The 16147-nt window shown below is 40.5% G+C and overlaps 1 protein-coding gene across 6 annotated transcripts in view; it reads left to right on the forward strand.

Moving 5' to 3' along the window:
* Positions 1 to 16147, forward strand: part of sorcs2 (sortilin-related VPS10 domain containing receptor 2) — an 848688-nt gene that overhangs the window by 629206 nt on the left and 203335 nt on the right. For all 6 annotated transcript variants that reach the window (XR_011354139.1, XR_011354138.1, XM_069926521.1 and 3 more), the window contains exon 10: positions 10923 to 11069. Coding sequence is in view for 4 of the 6 variants with exons in the window: in XM_069926521.1 (XP_069782622.1) it covers positions 10923 to 11069 (147 nt within the window). In the remaining 2 variants the exon portion in view is untranslated. The remainder of the gene's footprint in view (positions 1 to 10922; positions 11070 to 16147) is intronic.

Genomic DNA, 16147 nt, shown 5'->3' on the forward strand with positions numbered 1-16147 from the left:
TCAGGACTTCTTTTACATTGCTTGTACTAATTTATTTTACATGCCTATATGAAGATTTCACTGCTATTTCCTCACCAAGAGCATTAATTAATAGCAAGTATTGACAAGCTTAATTTCAAAACCTATTGATGAATTTAGCTTGTACCAATTTAAGGCCTATAATTTCCCAATTGCTGTCAAGTGACCTAGTGACCAGAAGGCACACTCACATCCCAATTTACATCAATGGAGTGGTGCTGGAGCGTTAAATTTCTTAGTGTCCAAACCTCTGAAGATCTCACTTGGTCCTTGAACTCTTCAAATCTGATTAAAAAGGCACAATAATGTCTTTATATTTTGAGGAGCACGAGGAGGATCCACCTCTGTCCCAGGATACTGTTGGATTTCTATAGATGCACAATGGAGTGCGAGCTAACATAGGGTATTTCAGGGTGGTACGGGAAGTGTATTGCACAAGATTGCAAGGCGCTCCAGCCCAACAAATTATTAGAATCCAATTGCTTACCATTGAAACTATCTATAGGGAACGATATCTGGGCAAGGCAAAAATGCAACACACCCAAATCACAGACTATTTACTCTTCTCCCACTGGGTAGATGCTACAAGAGCCTTTGATCGCATACTAATGGGCTCAGGAAGAGTTTTTTTTAAACGAAGCTGTGACTATGTTGAACACTAGATCATGGCATTGAGTGGTACTGAACTCGTGTTGTAATATTAGTACTTTTCAAACAGTTTGTTGTAGAATAGTGTTGTTAGTTTTAATTGCACATGTTTTATTGTAATGTATACAGCACCATTTTTAACTTCTGGTCGATACTGATTGGCTGGTTTACTGGTGCAATGACAATAAAGTGAATTATCATTACCACCAGTTTTTTTCTTGCACTGGCCCGTATGCTAATTCTGGATAGATGAATGGAGTGTTTCTCATATGCTTCACAGGTTCACAAATCTGAACAGTACATTGTAAGTAATGATGCCATTGTTGTTTAATGGAGCTGTAATGACATCTAGAATAACAATGATTTATTATTATATGTATTGTGCAACATTCTTATTGCTGCAGCTGAACAGGCCTTTGTTAAAACATCAAAAACAAGTAAAGAACAATGACAATAGTTCATTTAATGGAATGAAAAGGAGAAAATAAATACAAAATGATACATAGACTTTAAATATTCAGTTACCCTTGTACAAGAAGAAAGATTTTGCAAGAGTGCAGACAATTCTTTTGTCTCGGAGCAGTCCATGATTAGTGTTACTAAGGAAGATTCAAGACACTGATAGCTGTTGGAAAGAAACTTCTCTTCAACCAAGCCTTCGGGCCTCTGTACCTTTTGCCTGAAGGTAGCAGAGAGAAATGGTTGTGACCAGGATGATGGGGGTCTTTTATAATGTTGGTCCTTTCTGATGTCGGCTGCCTCTTGATCTTTAATTGATGGGAGGCCAGAGCTTGTGATGAACCTGACTTTTTTTAAACTTTCTGGAGCCTTCCGCATTCCTGGGCAGTCAAATTTCCAAACAGCCTGTATAACTTTCTGCAGAGCACATGAAGAGGTTTGATAGAGTATTCTACAGCATGTTAAATCTCTTCAGAGTCCTTGGAAAGTAGAGACACAGCTGTGCCTTCTTCAATATGTTAGTTCCAGGAAAGGTCTCCTGATACTGTTTATGGAACCCTCTCCACCTCTGACCCATCAATGCAGACAGATGTGTGGTCTCTCAGCCTCCCCTTCCTAAAATTAACCATAAGCTCCTTAGTCTTGGTAATGTTGGGTAAAAGATTGTTATTCTGGCACCACCCAACCTGATTCTCGAACCAGTGATTCATCATTACCAGCGATGAATATTGTTTCATTTCATTCCTTTGACAGATTCTAGATGCCATGAGAAATTGACAGTACTGACATATGAGCTGGAGATGGGGGAAATCAATACTGAATCTGATCACTTTCTTCTAGCACAAAGCTTTAATGATCAGCTCACATGAAAGGAGAAATCAGGGGAACAATTTTCACATGGAAAGTTGTGGATGCCAGGTATACCTTGCCAAGGGTGGTCGTGGAAGCTGAAACATTGGGGGTATTTACGAGATTCTTAGACAGTTACATGGATGAAAGAAAAATAGAGGGTTATGAGGTAAGGAGGGTTTAGATAATTTTTGGTAGGAATATATAGGTCGGCACAACATCGAGGGCCAAAGGGCCTGTACTGTGCTGTTGGGTTCTATGTTCTGTCTCTTAAATAATCTTTTCCAGAAAAGTGTGACTGAATGTTAAAAAAATATATAGTAACTGTAAAAGGCTTAGCTCATATGTCAGCATTATATGAGTGTGAGCTTGTGTTGTCGTTTTATTTTATCATTTTGAAAAGAAAAATGGAAGATCAGATTATTATTTAAATGGAAAGCAATTGCAGCTTGCTTCTGTGCAGAAGGACTAAGGAGTGCTTGTGATTGATTCGCTAAAGGTTAGTTTGCAGGTGCAGCAGGCTATCAAGAAGGAAAATGGAATGTTGGCCTTCATTGAATTTAAGCGCAGGAAGGTTATGCTACAACTGTACAAGGTACTGTTGAGGCTGCATCTGAAGTATTGGATACAATGCTGGTCTCCTTACTTGAAGAAGAATGTACTGACTTTGGAGGTGGTGCAGAGGAGGTTCAAGGTTGATTTGAGGGGATTAGCCTATGAAGAGAGATAGTCATCTGGGACTGTACTAACAGTAATTTCGAAGAATGAGAGAGGATCTTATAGAAATGTTGTAGTGGGCTGCACTAATCTGCAAGTGAACTGGGTCATGGAGGTGCAGACACACGCTGGGCTGGCATCACAATGTTCCTGGTGGGAGGGACCAGAAAGGGTCATGGGAGTGCAGCTGATAAGCTCTTGGAGAGTTCCAGTAAGGTCACTTGGTTGGTTCAACTCACTCGCAGCTTCTGTGTGGTTTTTTTGTTCGCTGCACAGCACAGCAACCACAAGGTATACAATTATGAAAGGCATAGATAAGAAAGAGGTAGGTAAATTGTTTCCATTTGTGGTGGAGACTACAAGTGAGGGACATGGTCTCAAGATTTAGCATAATAGATTTAGGATGGGGAAGAGGAGGAACTGGTTTTCCCAGGGTGTGGTGAATCTATGGAACTTGCTGCCCATTGAAGCAGTGGAAGCTACCTTAGTAAATATATCTAAAACAAGGTTGGATAAATTTTTGCATAGTTGGGGAATTAAGGGATATGAGGAAAAGGTAGGTCGGTGGAGATGAGCCCATCAACAGATCAGCCATGATCTCATTGAATGACAGAGCAGGCTTGATGAGCCGAATGGCCGACTGCTTCTATTTCTTATGTTCTTTTACCATTTACCCTTTAAAATACATTTGCTAATTCTACAAAACAACTGACTGAGACATGTTATGTCAGAGGGTGGGAAAAAAAACTATTGCATCAGGGTGAGAGAGGCTAGGTAGTAATAATAAACACATGGCCATTCTCTTTGGCAGAATCCCAAATTAAAACAGCAGCAGTATGGAAATGGCTCAAATTGGTTCAGATTCAGAACCAATTTTGAGTGCAAGGTGACTTCTTGGTTGAGCTAATCCAAAAGGAGTTTCGTGTGCTGAATTAATTTGGTAATCCACATTGTTTTGCAATACTACACCAGATAATTATTTTTAGTAGGAGAAAAAGTGAAAAGATAAAAAATGATTTGGAAAGAGTTGATTTATATTTGTAAAAGTTACATAATTTCAAACAGAATAAATTGCTGAGATAGTCCCAAAAAATTGGCCAAAATGTAGCTCACTTGGTGGGACCAGAGTTTCTTTTGGATTTTAATCCGGATTATTATTGGGCAGTTCAAGCAGGAAAAATCAGCATCTTTTCTGAATCTAGTCCCAAGTGCTACTGCTGGCACCTACTGCTCTCTGTGTAAAATATTTTCCCCGCACATCTCCCGTAAACCTCCTCCCACTCACCTTTAAACATGCCTTCTAGTGTATGACATTTTACTCTGGAGAAAGGATTCTGACTTCTACCCCATCAATGCTTCTCATGATTTTATACATCTCTGTCAGCCTTCCCTCAGTTTCCTAAGCTCCAGAGAAAACAACCCAAGTTTGTCCAATCTCTCCTCATAACTCATGCCCGCTAAACCAGGCAGTATCTTGTACAATTTCCTCTGTCACTTTTCCAAAGCCTTCGCATCCTTTCCGTAACGAAACAACCAGAATTGCACACGTTATTCCGAGCATAGCTTTATATTATTCCTTATTTTTATACTTAATGTCCCACCAATGAAACCAATCATGCCCTACTTGCATCCCGATCATTTATTGTGAAATGTCCTTATCAAGTTTTGAAGTTCTGTACCCTGTAATTCCACAGCTTCAGGTACAGCTTTCTGTGGTGAAATTTTAATAATAATTGCTTGCAAGTCGGATGAAAGCTTGTCTGACAACACACGTTGTACAGTACAGAGCATTGAAGTATTAATTGCTAACTTCCACGGGTTCCTAACTATTCAGTGAAAAGGGCACTTCTGAATTTGCGCAGTTTGATTCCTTTGAAGCAGGTTTCCTACTGGTAAATTGTAGAGTGGTATTGACAATGAAGAATTTGCAGCCCACTCTGAACAAAATGCAGGAAAACAACTTAATGTGAGAAAACAAACTGTTAACGAGCAAGTCTAAAGCACTCCAACAGCATCACCTGTTGGTTGTTGTATTGGAAGGAGCACAGTACAAGGGTAACGGTAGCCCCGTTCACACTGGCTTTTTAACCCAGTAATTAACCACCAATCTACCGGTTAATGTGCCAGTGTGAACGCTCATGAACCAGCAACCAGGCGTCAGATCGCCCCGGGATGAACCGCCTAGGGAGGGTGTATCTTCGTCGATTCATTTTCGATTAGCATACCGGTTAGCCCATTGTGAGAGGGGCAGGGGGTGTGTGCAGGTCATCACTGCTGGAGGATAGGTGCCCCTTTGTTCTGCGCTGCCGGGTGGTGAGTGTGAAAGGGCGCAGAGAACAGGTTAACATCGGTCCACTGTATGGCAGAAATGCTATTTTGAACCGGTTCAATAAACCGCCAATTTACCAGTTAGTCAAGGACTAATGATAGATGGACTCCAAAACAATGGTTTGAGGAGTGACTGAGATTAAAAGGAACATCTTTATCAGATTGAGAATCTTCAGAATTTCCGACCCATGAGGCTGAGGGCAATATATTCTTGGTATCTGTGGAACTTGAGGGTATGATAATTGGATAGAAAATGGAAGATAAGTCATGCCTTGGCAATGGTGGAGCAGGTTTGAAGGCAGAGTTTGATGCTCCTGCTCCTACTGATTCAGTTCCAATTATAAAAATCAGAGTTATATTTCAGGGGTTAATAGAATAAAATAATTCAATGTTTTCAGGGGAACTGATAGAATAGATATGAAAAACTATATTGTCTAATTGAATAGAGTGGCATTAGGACAATCATTCTTGAGAAATATTTATACTTACAATGAACACTAAATGTTCAAAATACAATTACAAATGCCACATGTTGCCACGTTAAATTTGAAATGGTTATGGGACAAAGAAACAATTTTAAATTCAGCTGTAATCTGAATAAAAAAAAAACAGAACGGACAAGAATTTTGCTCCTTTTTTATGTTTCCAAGGTCTGTAGATATGACTCCCAAATAGGTGTGTTTTTGGTAACAGCTCAGATAAAGTAACCAGAGGACACTGTTGATTGGGAAAGGAGGAATAAAACAATCAAAACTGTTCTTCACATCTTGCTGTAGTTGGATTGGGAACTGGCTCCCAAATTAGGAGGATAATGGTTTTCTTTGCAGATGCAGGTCAACAGGATTAGGCAGAATAATTGTTTGGCACAGATAAAATGGGCCAAAAGACCAGTTTCTGTGTTGTAATATTCTATTAGCTTTTAGCATGTGTTGGCTAGATGGCTCTCTTCAAGAATGAGGCTGATCTGAATATGGGCCGTTAGTTTGTTTTTCGCCCATTCACACTCCCTCTTGACGCCCCTGTTAGATGAGCCATTTGTATTTCAGTCTTGAATATATGATTCACTCACTCAGCATTCGCAGCTTGATGCAGTGGAGAATTGCAAAGATTTACAACTTTCTCCCCATTTGATTCTTGAGCTCTACTCCTCGCCTTGAGAAATATCCTGAAAGAAACTCCACAGTTTTTTTTTCCTCTCAGAATCCTATCTGCTTCACATATTCTTTGATCTTGCAGTTGAGGGTTTCCCACAAACAACAGATGGTTCAACATGATCTGTGCTGCAAGGTCAGGGTTGCCACTCAGAGATTGCATTATATGCATCATATAATGTGCTGAGAGCATGTTCTGCCTTAGCTGCGGGTTTTCTGTGATCTGCTGCAATAGGCTTCGCGTTCCCGGTGTATTGAACGTTCCAGATCCTGCTCCTAAACCAGCTCCTGGAGCTGTTGTTGTAAACTTATTGGTACGTCCACTTGTAGTTATAGTTGTAGGCATCTGCGAACTTGACAGTGGAGCCCAAGGATTGGGCAAGGGGTCTCTATTATCCATCCGTGATGGCTGATTGCCTGCATCAGGAATATTCACCAAAGATGCAAAGGGAGTGCCTCCAAACTGTTCTTGGGCTGTGTTCCTGAATGTCTGTGTACATGCGCCTCAAGGGAAGCATGGTTGGCATAGCGGTTAGCGCAGTGCCTTTACAGCGCCAACGATCAGGACTGGGGTTTGAACCCCGTGCAGTCCAGTAAGGAGTTTGTACATTCTCCCAATGTCTGCGTGGGCTTTCCCCAGGGGCTCCAGTTTCCTCTCACCATTCAAGATGTACCGGGACTCTGGGTTAATTGGGTGTAAACGGGTGGCACGGCTTGTGGGCTGAAAGGACCTGTTACTATGTTGTATGAGAATATTATCCCCTTCGACTTCAGTCTTTCCTCAGGTGATCCCACCTTAACCCATTGTCATCTTTGAACATTTGATGCACTGCCTCTAGGATAAGTATATCCTTTCATGACCAGCACGCTTAGTGTAGCAGTTAGTGGGATGCTATTACAGCGCCAGTGACCCAGATTCGAATCCAGTGGTGTCTGTAAGGAGTTTTTTTGTTCTCCCTGTTTATGCATAGGTTTTCCCAGGGGCTCTGGTTTCCTCCCACCCTTCAAAACATATGGGGGGGGGGTAGTTTGAGGTTAATTGGGTGCATTTAGGTGGGACGGGCTCATAGGCCGGAAGGGCCTATTTCCATGCTGATTATCTAAAAGAAAAATGGCAATATGAAGAGCAAAACTGGGAGTATTATTAAACTCACTGACATAAATAATCTGATGATGCACACAAATTGCTGGAAGAGCACTGTGAGTTCGGCAGCATCCGTGACAAGAGAAACCAGGTTGATCCAGCAACTCTTCTTCAGAGCTGAAGAAAGAGGGAGGGTTTGTACAACTTCACATAAACTGATCTCTCATTGTTCCCATTCTATATTTATGTTCCTCTCTCACCTCATTTTTCCAAAGTGCTTCTAAAAAAATAGACCATGACATAGGAGCAGAATTAGGCCATTCAGCCCAGAGTCTAGTCCACATTCGAATCATGGCTGATCTCCATACAATCTCATTCTCATATTTATTGTTAGAGTACATACATGACATCACATACATCCCTGAGATTCCTTTTCCCCTTAGGCATGGCAGAATTACCACTAATTGGCAGTGCAAAAAAATGAACAGTACACAGCGTGAACATATAATCAAACAAAGAACTGTAAAAAGATAACAAATGTAAACAAACTGATTGTGCAATACAGAGAGAACAAAAAGAAAATCAATAAAGTGCACAAGCAGGAGTCCTTAAATGAGTCCCTGATTGAGTTTGTCATTGAGAAGTCTAATGGTGGAAGGGTAGCAGCTGTTCCTGAACCAGGTGGTATGAGTGCTGATGGCAGCAGCGAGAACAGAGCGTGTGCCAGGTAGTGAGGGTCTTTGATGATTCCTGCTGCTCTCTGATGGCTGCGTTCCATGTAGATGTACTCAATAATGGGGAGGGCTTTGCCTGTGTTGTAGGCCAGTTATCAAATAATGATGAGACAGGGAGCAGGAAGGAGATTGAGTGTCAAAGGACCTAGTACTAAAATAACAACTCTCTCTCATTATCAGTAAGACGAAGGATCTGATTTAAACTTGAGGAGGGGGTGTAGAGCCCACTCTCTTGTCTTCATCAATGATGATGAGGTGGAGACAGTAGTTCTTAGGAGTCGCTCTTCAAATTCCTTTGTCCTGACCTGTACCAACCACATCAATGTGATGGGCAAGAAAGCACACCAATGATTCTACTTCTTGAGAAGATGAAAGGTGTTTGGCATATACCCCAAGTCCCTGAACAATTTCTATAGGTGTACCATCCAAAGCATCCTAGCTGGATACGTCACAACGTGGTATGGGAGATGGTCTGCCCAAGATGGGAAGAAGCAGCCAAAAGTGGTGAATGCAGCTCAGAAAATCACACAAACCTCCCTCCTCTTCATCATCTCCACCTACATTTTCCACTGTCTCAGAAAGGCTGCCAATGTACTGAGGGATCCATCTCATCCTTGGTCACATTCTCTTCTCCTGCCTCCCAGCAAGAAGGATGAAAAGTGTGAAAGCACCAACAGGCTCAAAGATGGTTTCTTCCCTACAGTTATCAGACTCCTGAATGAACTTCACAAAAGTGTTTCCATGCTGCCCTTTCTATGTACTAATTAATCTTTTCACTGTATCATTATTGTGCTCTTGCTCTCTACTTTGCTCTGCTATTTGAATATTAGACTCGGTGGACTACTCTTGGAATGAACCCTTCTCACTGTACCAGATATAACGTGACAATAATCTTGAACATACATGACTCCTGTGAACTGAACACAAAGTGATCACCCGATCTGTGTTTGATTTCTCCAGGGTTGTGAAATCTGGTTTTGTGTACAGACTAGTTTTGAGGACGTCCAAGTGAATTATTGCTTCAGCTGGAATGATTGTTTGGGTCCCTGAACAGTGGGAAGGGAAGAGGTGAATGAATAAGATGTTATATGAGAAGGTGCTGTAGGACAGGGAGTGAATCAGGGGATTTCAAAGTGAGCAGTCTCTGCAAAATGCAGAAAGGTGAGGCAGGGATAACGAGTGATTGATGGTGAGATTATGTTGGAACAGGGAGAAATTCTGAAGGGTAATATATTAAATGTGAAGGCCGGCGGTGGGTCCCAGGGGAGCGGGGGTGGAAGCAAATGTGCAGGAAATTGAGGAAGTGTGGTGGGAGTTCATTCACAATGGGAGACCACATTACAGGGGGACATTTCAGAGCTGCCAGTGTGGAAAGCCTCATCACTGCAACAAATACAATGGAAAAAAAGAAACTGGGAATGGCATTCTTGCAGGAGGCAGGGTGAGAGGATACATAGTCAAGACAGACATGCAGTCTATGTACTCGAAAAATAAAATCTCAGTGACGTCTTTCTCCTGAGATGGAGATCTACAATGGGGAAGGAAATGTTAGGGATGGGCCAGTAAATGTGTACATCAACAGCAAATGTGATAAAATATTCAAGTTCTGTTTGGGTACAGGATCAATATATTGGAATAAGTTGGGGAATGGTCCAAGATAGTTCGGGAGCCAAGATTGTTCCACACATCCAACAATAAAACAGGGATAGCTGAAGCCCCTGTGAGTTCCTACCATTTGGAGAAAGTGAAAGGAGAAGGTGTTGAGAAGTGAGAGAAACAACATTTCAAAAGTAATGAGACAACTCATTACTATTTGTGAGATGTAAGCAATGGTATTGTGTGTTATAGACATCGCTGTGTATGGATACAAAATTTATAATGTGCATAATTGATGCCCTGAAATCAATTAACTAAAAAAAATTCCAGAAAAGCAACATTAATTTCACTTCCTGGCTGTATTTTCATGCTTGGGAGATTGATGCCGTTATACAATTAGCAAAGGAATCTATTGCTGAAATATCCACTGATTAAACAGCTGACAAATTACAATGAGATGTGCATGTCTTTCATTCATCACCGGTTAATAGGTTCAACTCTGTTTCCTTTGGCCATTTCCTCAATATATTTTTAAGTTTGCACAACACAAAAATGCTGGAAAAACTCAGCAGGTCACACAGCATCCATAGGAAGTAAAGGGTAACCAAGGTTTTGGAGCTGCACCCTTCGTCAAGGACAAAAGACCTAATTTAAGATGTATTTGAGATATCAACAATTTTAAGGACAACGTTAGGAATCTGGTTCAATTAACCTGAATCTCTTTTGTTTCTCTTTCTCTGACTGTAAGGAAATGTAAGAGGTACCTGGGCAATTTCCGCCGGTGGCAAATGTGCCTGCCTTGCAGCAGGCAAAAGGGAATTTCCATGTAATAGAACATTGTTTTATTACTATGGCAATAAATTGAATCTTGAATATAGATTGATTAAGCTAATGTTTTGGGGTTTCAAATTTGACCTGACATTGAAAAATTATGTATTTTTTATGGTTCTGATTTTTTTTATATGAGGAAAGAATAGGTACCTTGAGGTCAAAGAAGGCCGAGGGGGCATAATGGAGGTGTGTAAAATTCTGAGAAAGTTAGATAGGATGAATAGGAAATGCCTATGGTCCTTAGCAGGGAGTTGAGATGAGGAACATGGGCATCAGAAAATTGATAAAAGAATGAGAGGAAAGTTGATTAAACTGTTCTGTTCTCACAGAAATAAGGATAGAAGCTGAACGCTCATCATGTTAAAGAAATACCTGGATGAGATTTTGCCATACAATAACCTATAAGACTATAGATTAAGACTGGGAGAGAAGAATTATCTTGGAGAGCTCTATATGGGCTTGGAACTTACTGCTTTTTTTCTTTCCCCACCTTTGTTTGCCTTAAAGGTACAAGGAGTTAAAGGAGTTTTCTTGGCTAATAAGAAAGTGAATGGAAAAGTGAAAACTTACATCACCTACAACAAAGGTCGTGATTGGCAATTACTAGCTCCACCCACCACTGACATGAATGGCAAGCCAACCAACTGTCATCTGGTAAGATCCTCTCTGGAAATAGGTATTCTTCTGGTATACTTGTTCGTTTTAACTGCAAACAACAATGACTTTGCAATTCAAAGGCGCTTTTATTTGTGGTGTTCAAGCCTTTGCCAATTCATTTATCTGCAATAGTTTGAGTTCACAACTCTAGCCATATCATGCATGCACATTTTGTGATGGCCAATCTTCCAAAATAAGAAAGCACCATGAATCCCAATACTCCATGCTCATTTTTTTCACAGTTGCTGTTGCTTTGTTGTGCAGCAAACCAGACAGAATCCACCCTGAATGTGACCTTCTCCATGATGACGCAGTACGGCAGAACATCTTGCTATGGAGCCCAGTCAAGGTCCCAGGGCTCAGTATCAGCAGCTTCCAAAATGAAGTGTAGCCCCCAGCTATGCTGCATCTGGCTGTTGAAATTTGTGTGAATAGTTACACATTTGCAGAAATATGAAAGCCTGATTTATTTGTGAGCACCCAATAACAAGTGCCCATGTGACAGCAATACTAGAATTTTGCAGCATTAAATGTACCTTAAAACCCCATTGTCTGGAATTCAAGCAACCAGCAAAAAAATTTGTGGAAAATAAAAAAGTAAAAAATACAGGTTTAAAATTGATGTTAGTTTGCCAATCATATAAATCTCAAGCAACCAGAAAATTCACTTCTCCGGCATCTACCAACCCCATAGGTTCAGGAACGAGGGGTTTTACTGTATATCGTGCATAGATTCTTCTCCATGGCAAGTGAATGAGATAGAGCTATTAAGTGCTTTATTGATAGTGAACAACACTCATCTAAGAGCAGTTGCATTTCTATGCGTTTTTTATTCCAGATACAGTAGACCCCCTCATGTTACTGGGAGGTGGAGTTGTTGAAAATAGTTCATGCCGTGATGTAAACCCATGGCAAAAATGCCAAAGTTTATTGATTCTGACTATTTTATGTTTATTTAGTTATTTTCTTCACATAACTTTCATAAGAACAAATTTTACTCTGCATCTAAAACATTTTGGTGGTAAATTTTGAATGCTATAAAGGCAAATTTCCATTACCCGAATTGCTGTAAAGTGGCAGTACGCTGTTGTATATGTGATGGTATTTATTAATGCTTGGATACAGTAGATAATCCGTTATTCTAATTTTGAGTAGTGTTAGGGTTAATATTGATAAAAAGAAATAATGGTGGTAAATATATGTAGAGCGATTATGCTCGATGGATCCTTAATATTCTTATGTATCAAGTAGGTCTGTATGAAAACAGACACAAAGTATTTAAAACTATTTCCATATGTCCCACTGTAAATTCTCCTGTGCATCTGTTAGGGATGTACAATTGACTTGGTAGTCTTGTCTTTTATATATCTAATTTGCTTTAATATATCCATTTTAAAGATTCAGATGCTGTATGATGTAGACAATTTGGTGGCAATAACTGGAAAGCAGATTATTATCTGAATGGTGACAAATTTGGAAAAGGGAAGATATGACAAGTCCTGAGTGTTGTGCACGTGTCAACAAAGGCTGGAATGCAGGTTCAAAAAAGGATGGAAAATTGGCCTTTATTGCAAGAGGTTTTGTGTACAGAAGCAGCAAGGCCTTACTGCAGATGAACAGGGTCCTGATGAGGCCTTGCCTTCAGTATTGTGTGCAGTTTTGGTCTCCTAATCTGAGGAAGGATGATCATGCTTTTGAAGGAGGGCAGCAAAAGTTCAGCAAACTGATCCTTGGGATGGCAGAACTGATCATCTAACTAGATAAACTTGGGTTATACTCATTGGAATTTAGGAGAATGGGAGGGATCTCATTGAAACATGCGAGATTCTGACAGGACGAGGCAGGTTCGATGCAGGAAGACTATTCCTGATGTTTGGGATATCCAGAACAAGGGTTACAGCCTAACAGTAAGGAATAAGTCATTTAAGATGAGGAGAAGTGTTGTGAACTTGTGGAACTCTCTACCACAGAAAGTTGTTGAGGCCAGTTCAGTAGATTATATAAAAAAATAAGCAGGATATGATCTTAGAAGTAAAAATGAATATGTGGAGCTCAAGGAAAGGGAGGGAAATACAAGTGGTAGATGGGTGCATTAGGCACGTCTAAAAATGGAGGGGGGATTGGCACTAATAGCTTGGTTATTGGTGTTGGAGAGGGTAAAGATAAACTGGGAAGAGGTCAAGAGGAGGGGGGAATATATGGGATGTTTTTTGTTTTGTATCGAGGTCATTTAATTGACAGTGCTTTCAGTTGTACGAGGGTGGAGGGAGTGGGGTTGATAAATACAGACCCTCTATGTTACATGAATATTAAAAAATATAATGTTTGTTTGATGAGTCTATGAAAATTAAAATAAAATATTCAAAAAAAAGAACTAAAGGGATCGAGAAGTATGGAGAGAAAACAGGAATAGGGTATGAAATGAGCAATGATCTTGATTCGCAAATTTGTAGACGACAGGAAGATTGGAAATGTAGTGCACAGTGAGGAAGGCTATCAATGCTTACAGTATCTGGATCAGCTGTAAAAATGGGTTGTAAAATGGCAGATGGAATTTAATGCGGGCAAGTGTGCGGTTTAACCTTGGGAGGACTAACCAAGGTTAAATGGTAGGGCACTGAGGGGTGCAGTAGAACAGAAGGACTTGAGAGTGGCATCACAGGTAGATAGGGTTATAAAGAGAGCTTTTGGCACATTGGCCTTCATAAATCAAAATAATGAGTAGAGGAACTGGGATGTTATGGTGAAGTTGTACAAGACATTAGTGCAGTCAAATTTGGAGAGTTGTGTGCAGTTTTGGTCACGTAACTACAGGAAAGCGATCAATAAAATTGAGAGTGCAGAGATTTACTAGGATATTGCTGGAACTTAAGAAACTGAGTTACAAAGAAAGGTTAAACAGGTTAGGACGTGCAGACCTTGGGGGTATTGAAGAATGAGGAGAGATTTGATAGAGGTGAACAAAACTATGAGGGGTACAGAATAAATGCAAGCAGGTGTTTTCCACTGAGGTTAGGTGAGGCAAGAACTAGAGGACATGGATTAAGATTGAAAGTGTTTAAAGGGAATATTAGGGAGGACATCTTCACACAGAGAGAGGTGAGTGTGTGGAATGAACTGCCAGCTGAAGTGGCAAATGCAGGCTTCATTTTGATGTTTAAGAACAATTTGGATAGGTACATAAATGGGAGGGATATGGTATGGGTACAGGTCTTTGGGACTAGGCAGAATAATAGTAGATGGGCTGAGGGCCTGTTTCTGTGCTGCAGTATTCCATGTTTCTCTGAAGTCACATGATCAGCCATGATCATATTGAATGTTGGTGCAAGTTCGATGGGTTGAATGGCCTACTCCAGCAACTATTTTTGGTGATTCTTAAACATTTTGTTTGTTTCCTGTTCGTAAAACATTTTGTAATGTTTTACTATTGTTAAGACCCTGTGTCAATGGATGTTATATTATCTGGGTAGGTTCTGTTACGAGCCCAAAGGACCCCAAAACCCAGCAGCAACAGACATTCACCAAGACAAGTGGTTTTTAAAACAAAAGTTATTTTTAATCAACTTCAAACATGAAAATAGAATCAAACTTTAACTTAACTCTATACTTAACTAACCTAAATTAACCCCCTTCTAATTCTAAGCACACGTGTATGATGTGTGTGTAAATTTAGGAAAAGTTATTTGGTTCACAGTTCAATCTCACTTCTTCTTCCAAAGTTCTCTGGATGCAGGCAATTCTTATACTGTGCACAGAATTTAACATGTATAAAGTTCACCAGGCTTTGGTGCTTGAAAGGTAAATGTTTACTGCTCAGTAAGATTCTTGTAGAGTTTGCAGAGAGAGATTTGTTGTCCAGGATTTCCACAACTGAGGTACCACCATTAGTCACCTCAAGGTCTCACTGATGAAACTTGCCCCATCAGGGTTTTCCAGATGATAACCTCTTTCTTTCAGGTTATGACAGAGCTCCTTCTGTTCCTCTTATTCCAAGAGACAGATAGCACTTCCAGCCATCCACTGCTTTGGAACCTTTCATCAGTTTCAACCAGCTCTTCCTGGCTTGTACTGTTCAGCTGCTTTTCATTGTCACACACACTAGCTGAGAGGGCTTCTCTTCTCTTCCTCTCTCTCTCTCCAACTGAAACTTCCAGCAAGCCCATGTGACTCTCTCACTTGCAAAATCCCCACCTTCTTCAGCAAACAAAAGGATTTCTTTCTTCTGCTCAAGCTGTTGTTAGATAAGCAAAACCCAGGAATGACCTTTCTGTAAACACCCTGTAGAAAGGTACTTGTAACCAGCCTGTCTCCAGTTCCAAACAATGGTCATTCATTTTATGATGTCATTTCAGTTAACACCTACTTGTGAATGTGCATACATTCTCCAGAGATCTTCAGTCTTTCAAATAAAATCTGTTTTAAAATGTAACCTACTCTCAATCTTACCAAATTCTCCCCAAATATTACCAAATTATAAATCCATTAAAGTTCACAGATGTGTTACATTCCATGCTTCATTTACACATTGATGAAGACATTGCATTGGCCTGACTGAGCAAGAAAGTAAAGATGTCAGCCATGCCCGCGCTGCTGATTGTGTTAATTGAGCCCTGTTAGAAGGTGCTCGTGTACCAGGAATACAGAATTGGACCACCTGGTCTTTTAACCTACGACTCTGGCTCACATCTTGATGAAGACCATTGGGTGAATCAAAAGCACCTAAGGATTGTCTTCAGGCTGGAAATTAGAGTGGAACTGTTCAGTTGTGAATATTTGCTTTATCCTCAGTGCTGCATAAAAATACTAAAATACTATAATATTGAAGTTATTGTTTTGCTCCTTATCTTTTTTCTTTGGCTTGGCTTCGCGTACGAAGATTTATGGAGGGGGTAAAAAGTCCACGTCAGCTGCAGGCTCGTTTGTGGCTGACAAGTCCGATGCGGGACAGGCAGACACGATTGCAGCGGTTGCAAGGGAAAATTGGTTGGTTGGGGTTGGGTGTTGGGTTTTTCCTCCTTTGCCTTTTGTCAGTGAGGTGGGCTCTGCGGTCTTCTTCAAAGGAGGTTGCTGCCCGC

The sequence above is a fragment of the Narcine bancroftii genome, chromosome 3, assembly GCF_036971445.1.
Source record: "Narcine bancroftii isolate sNarBan1 chromosome 3, sNarBan1.hap1, whole genome shotgun sequence".
In the NCBI taxonomy this organism is placed as follows: domain Eukaryota; kingdom Metazoa; phylum Chordata; class Chondrichthyes; order Torpediniformes; family Narcinidae; genus Narcine; species Narcine bancroftii.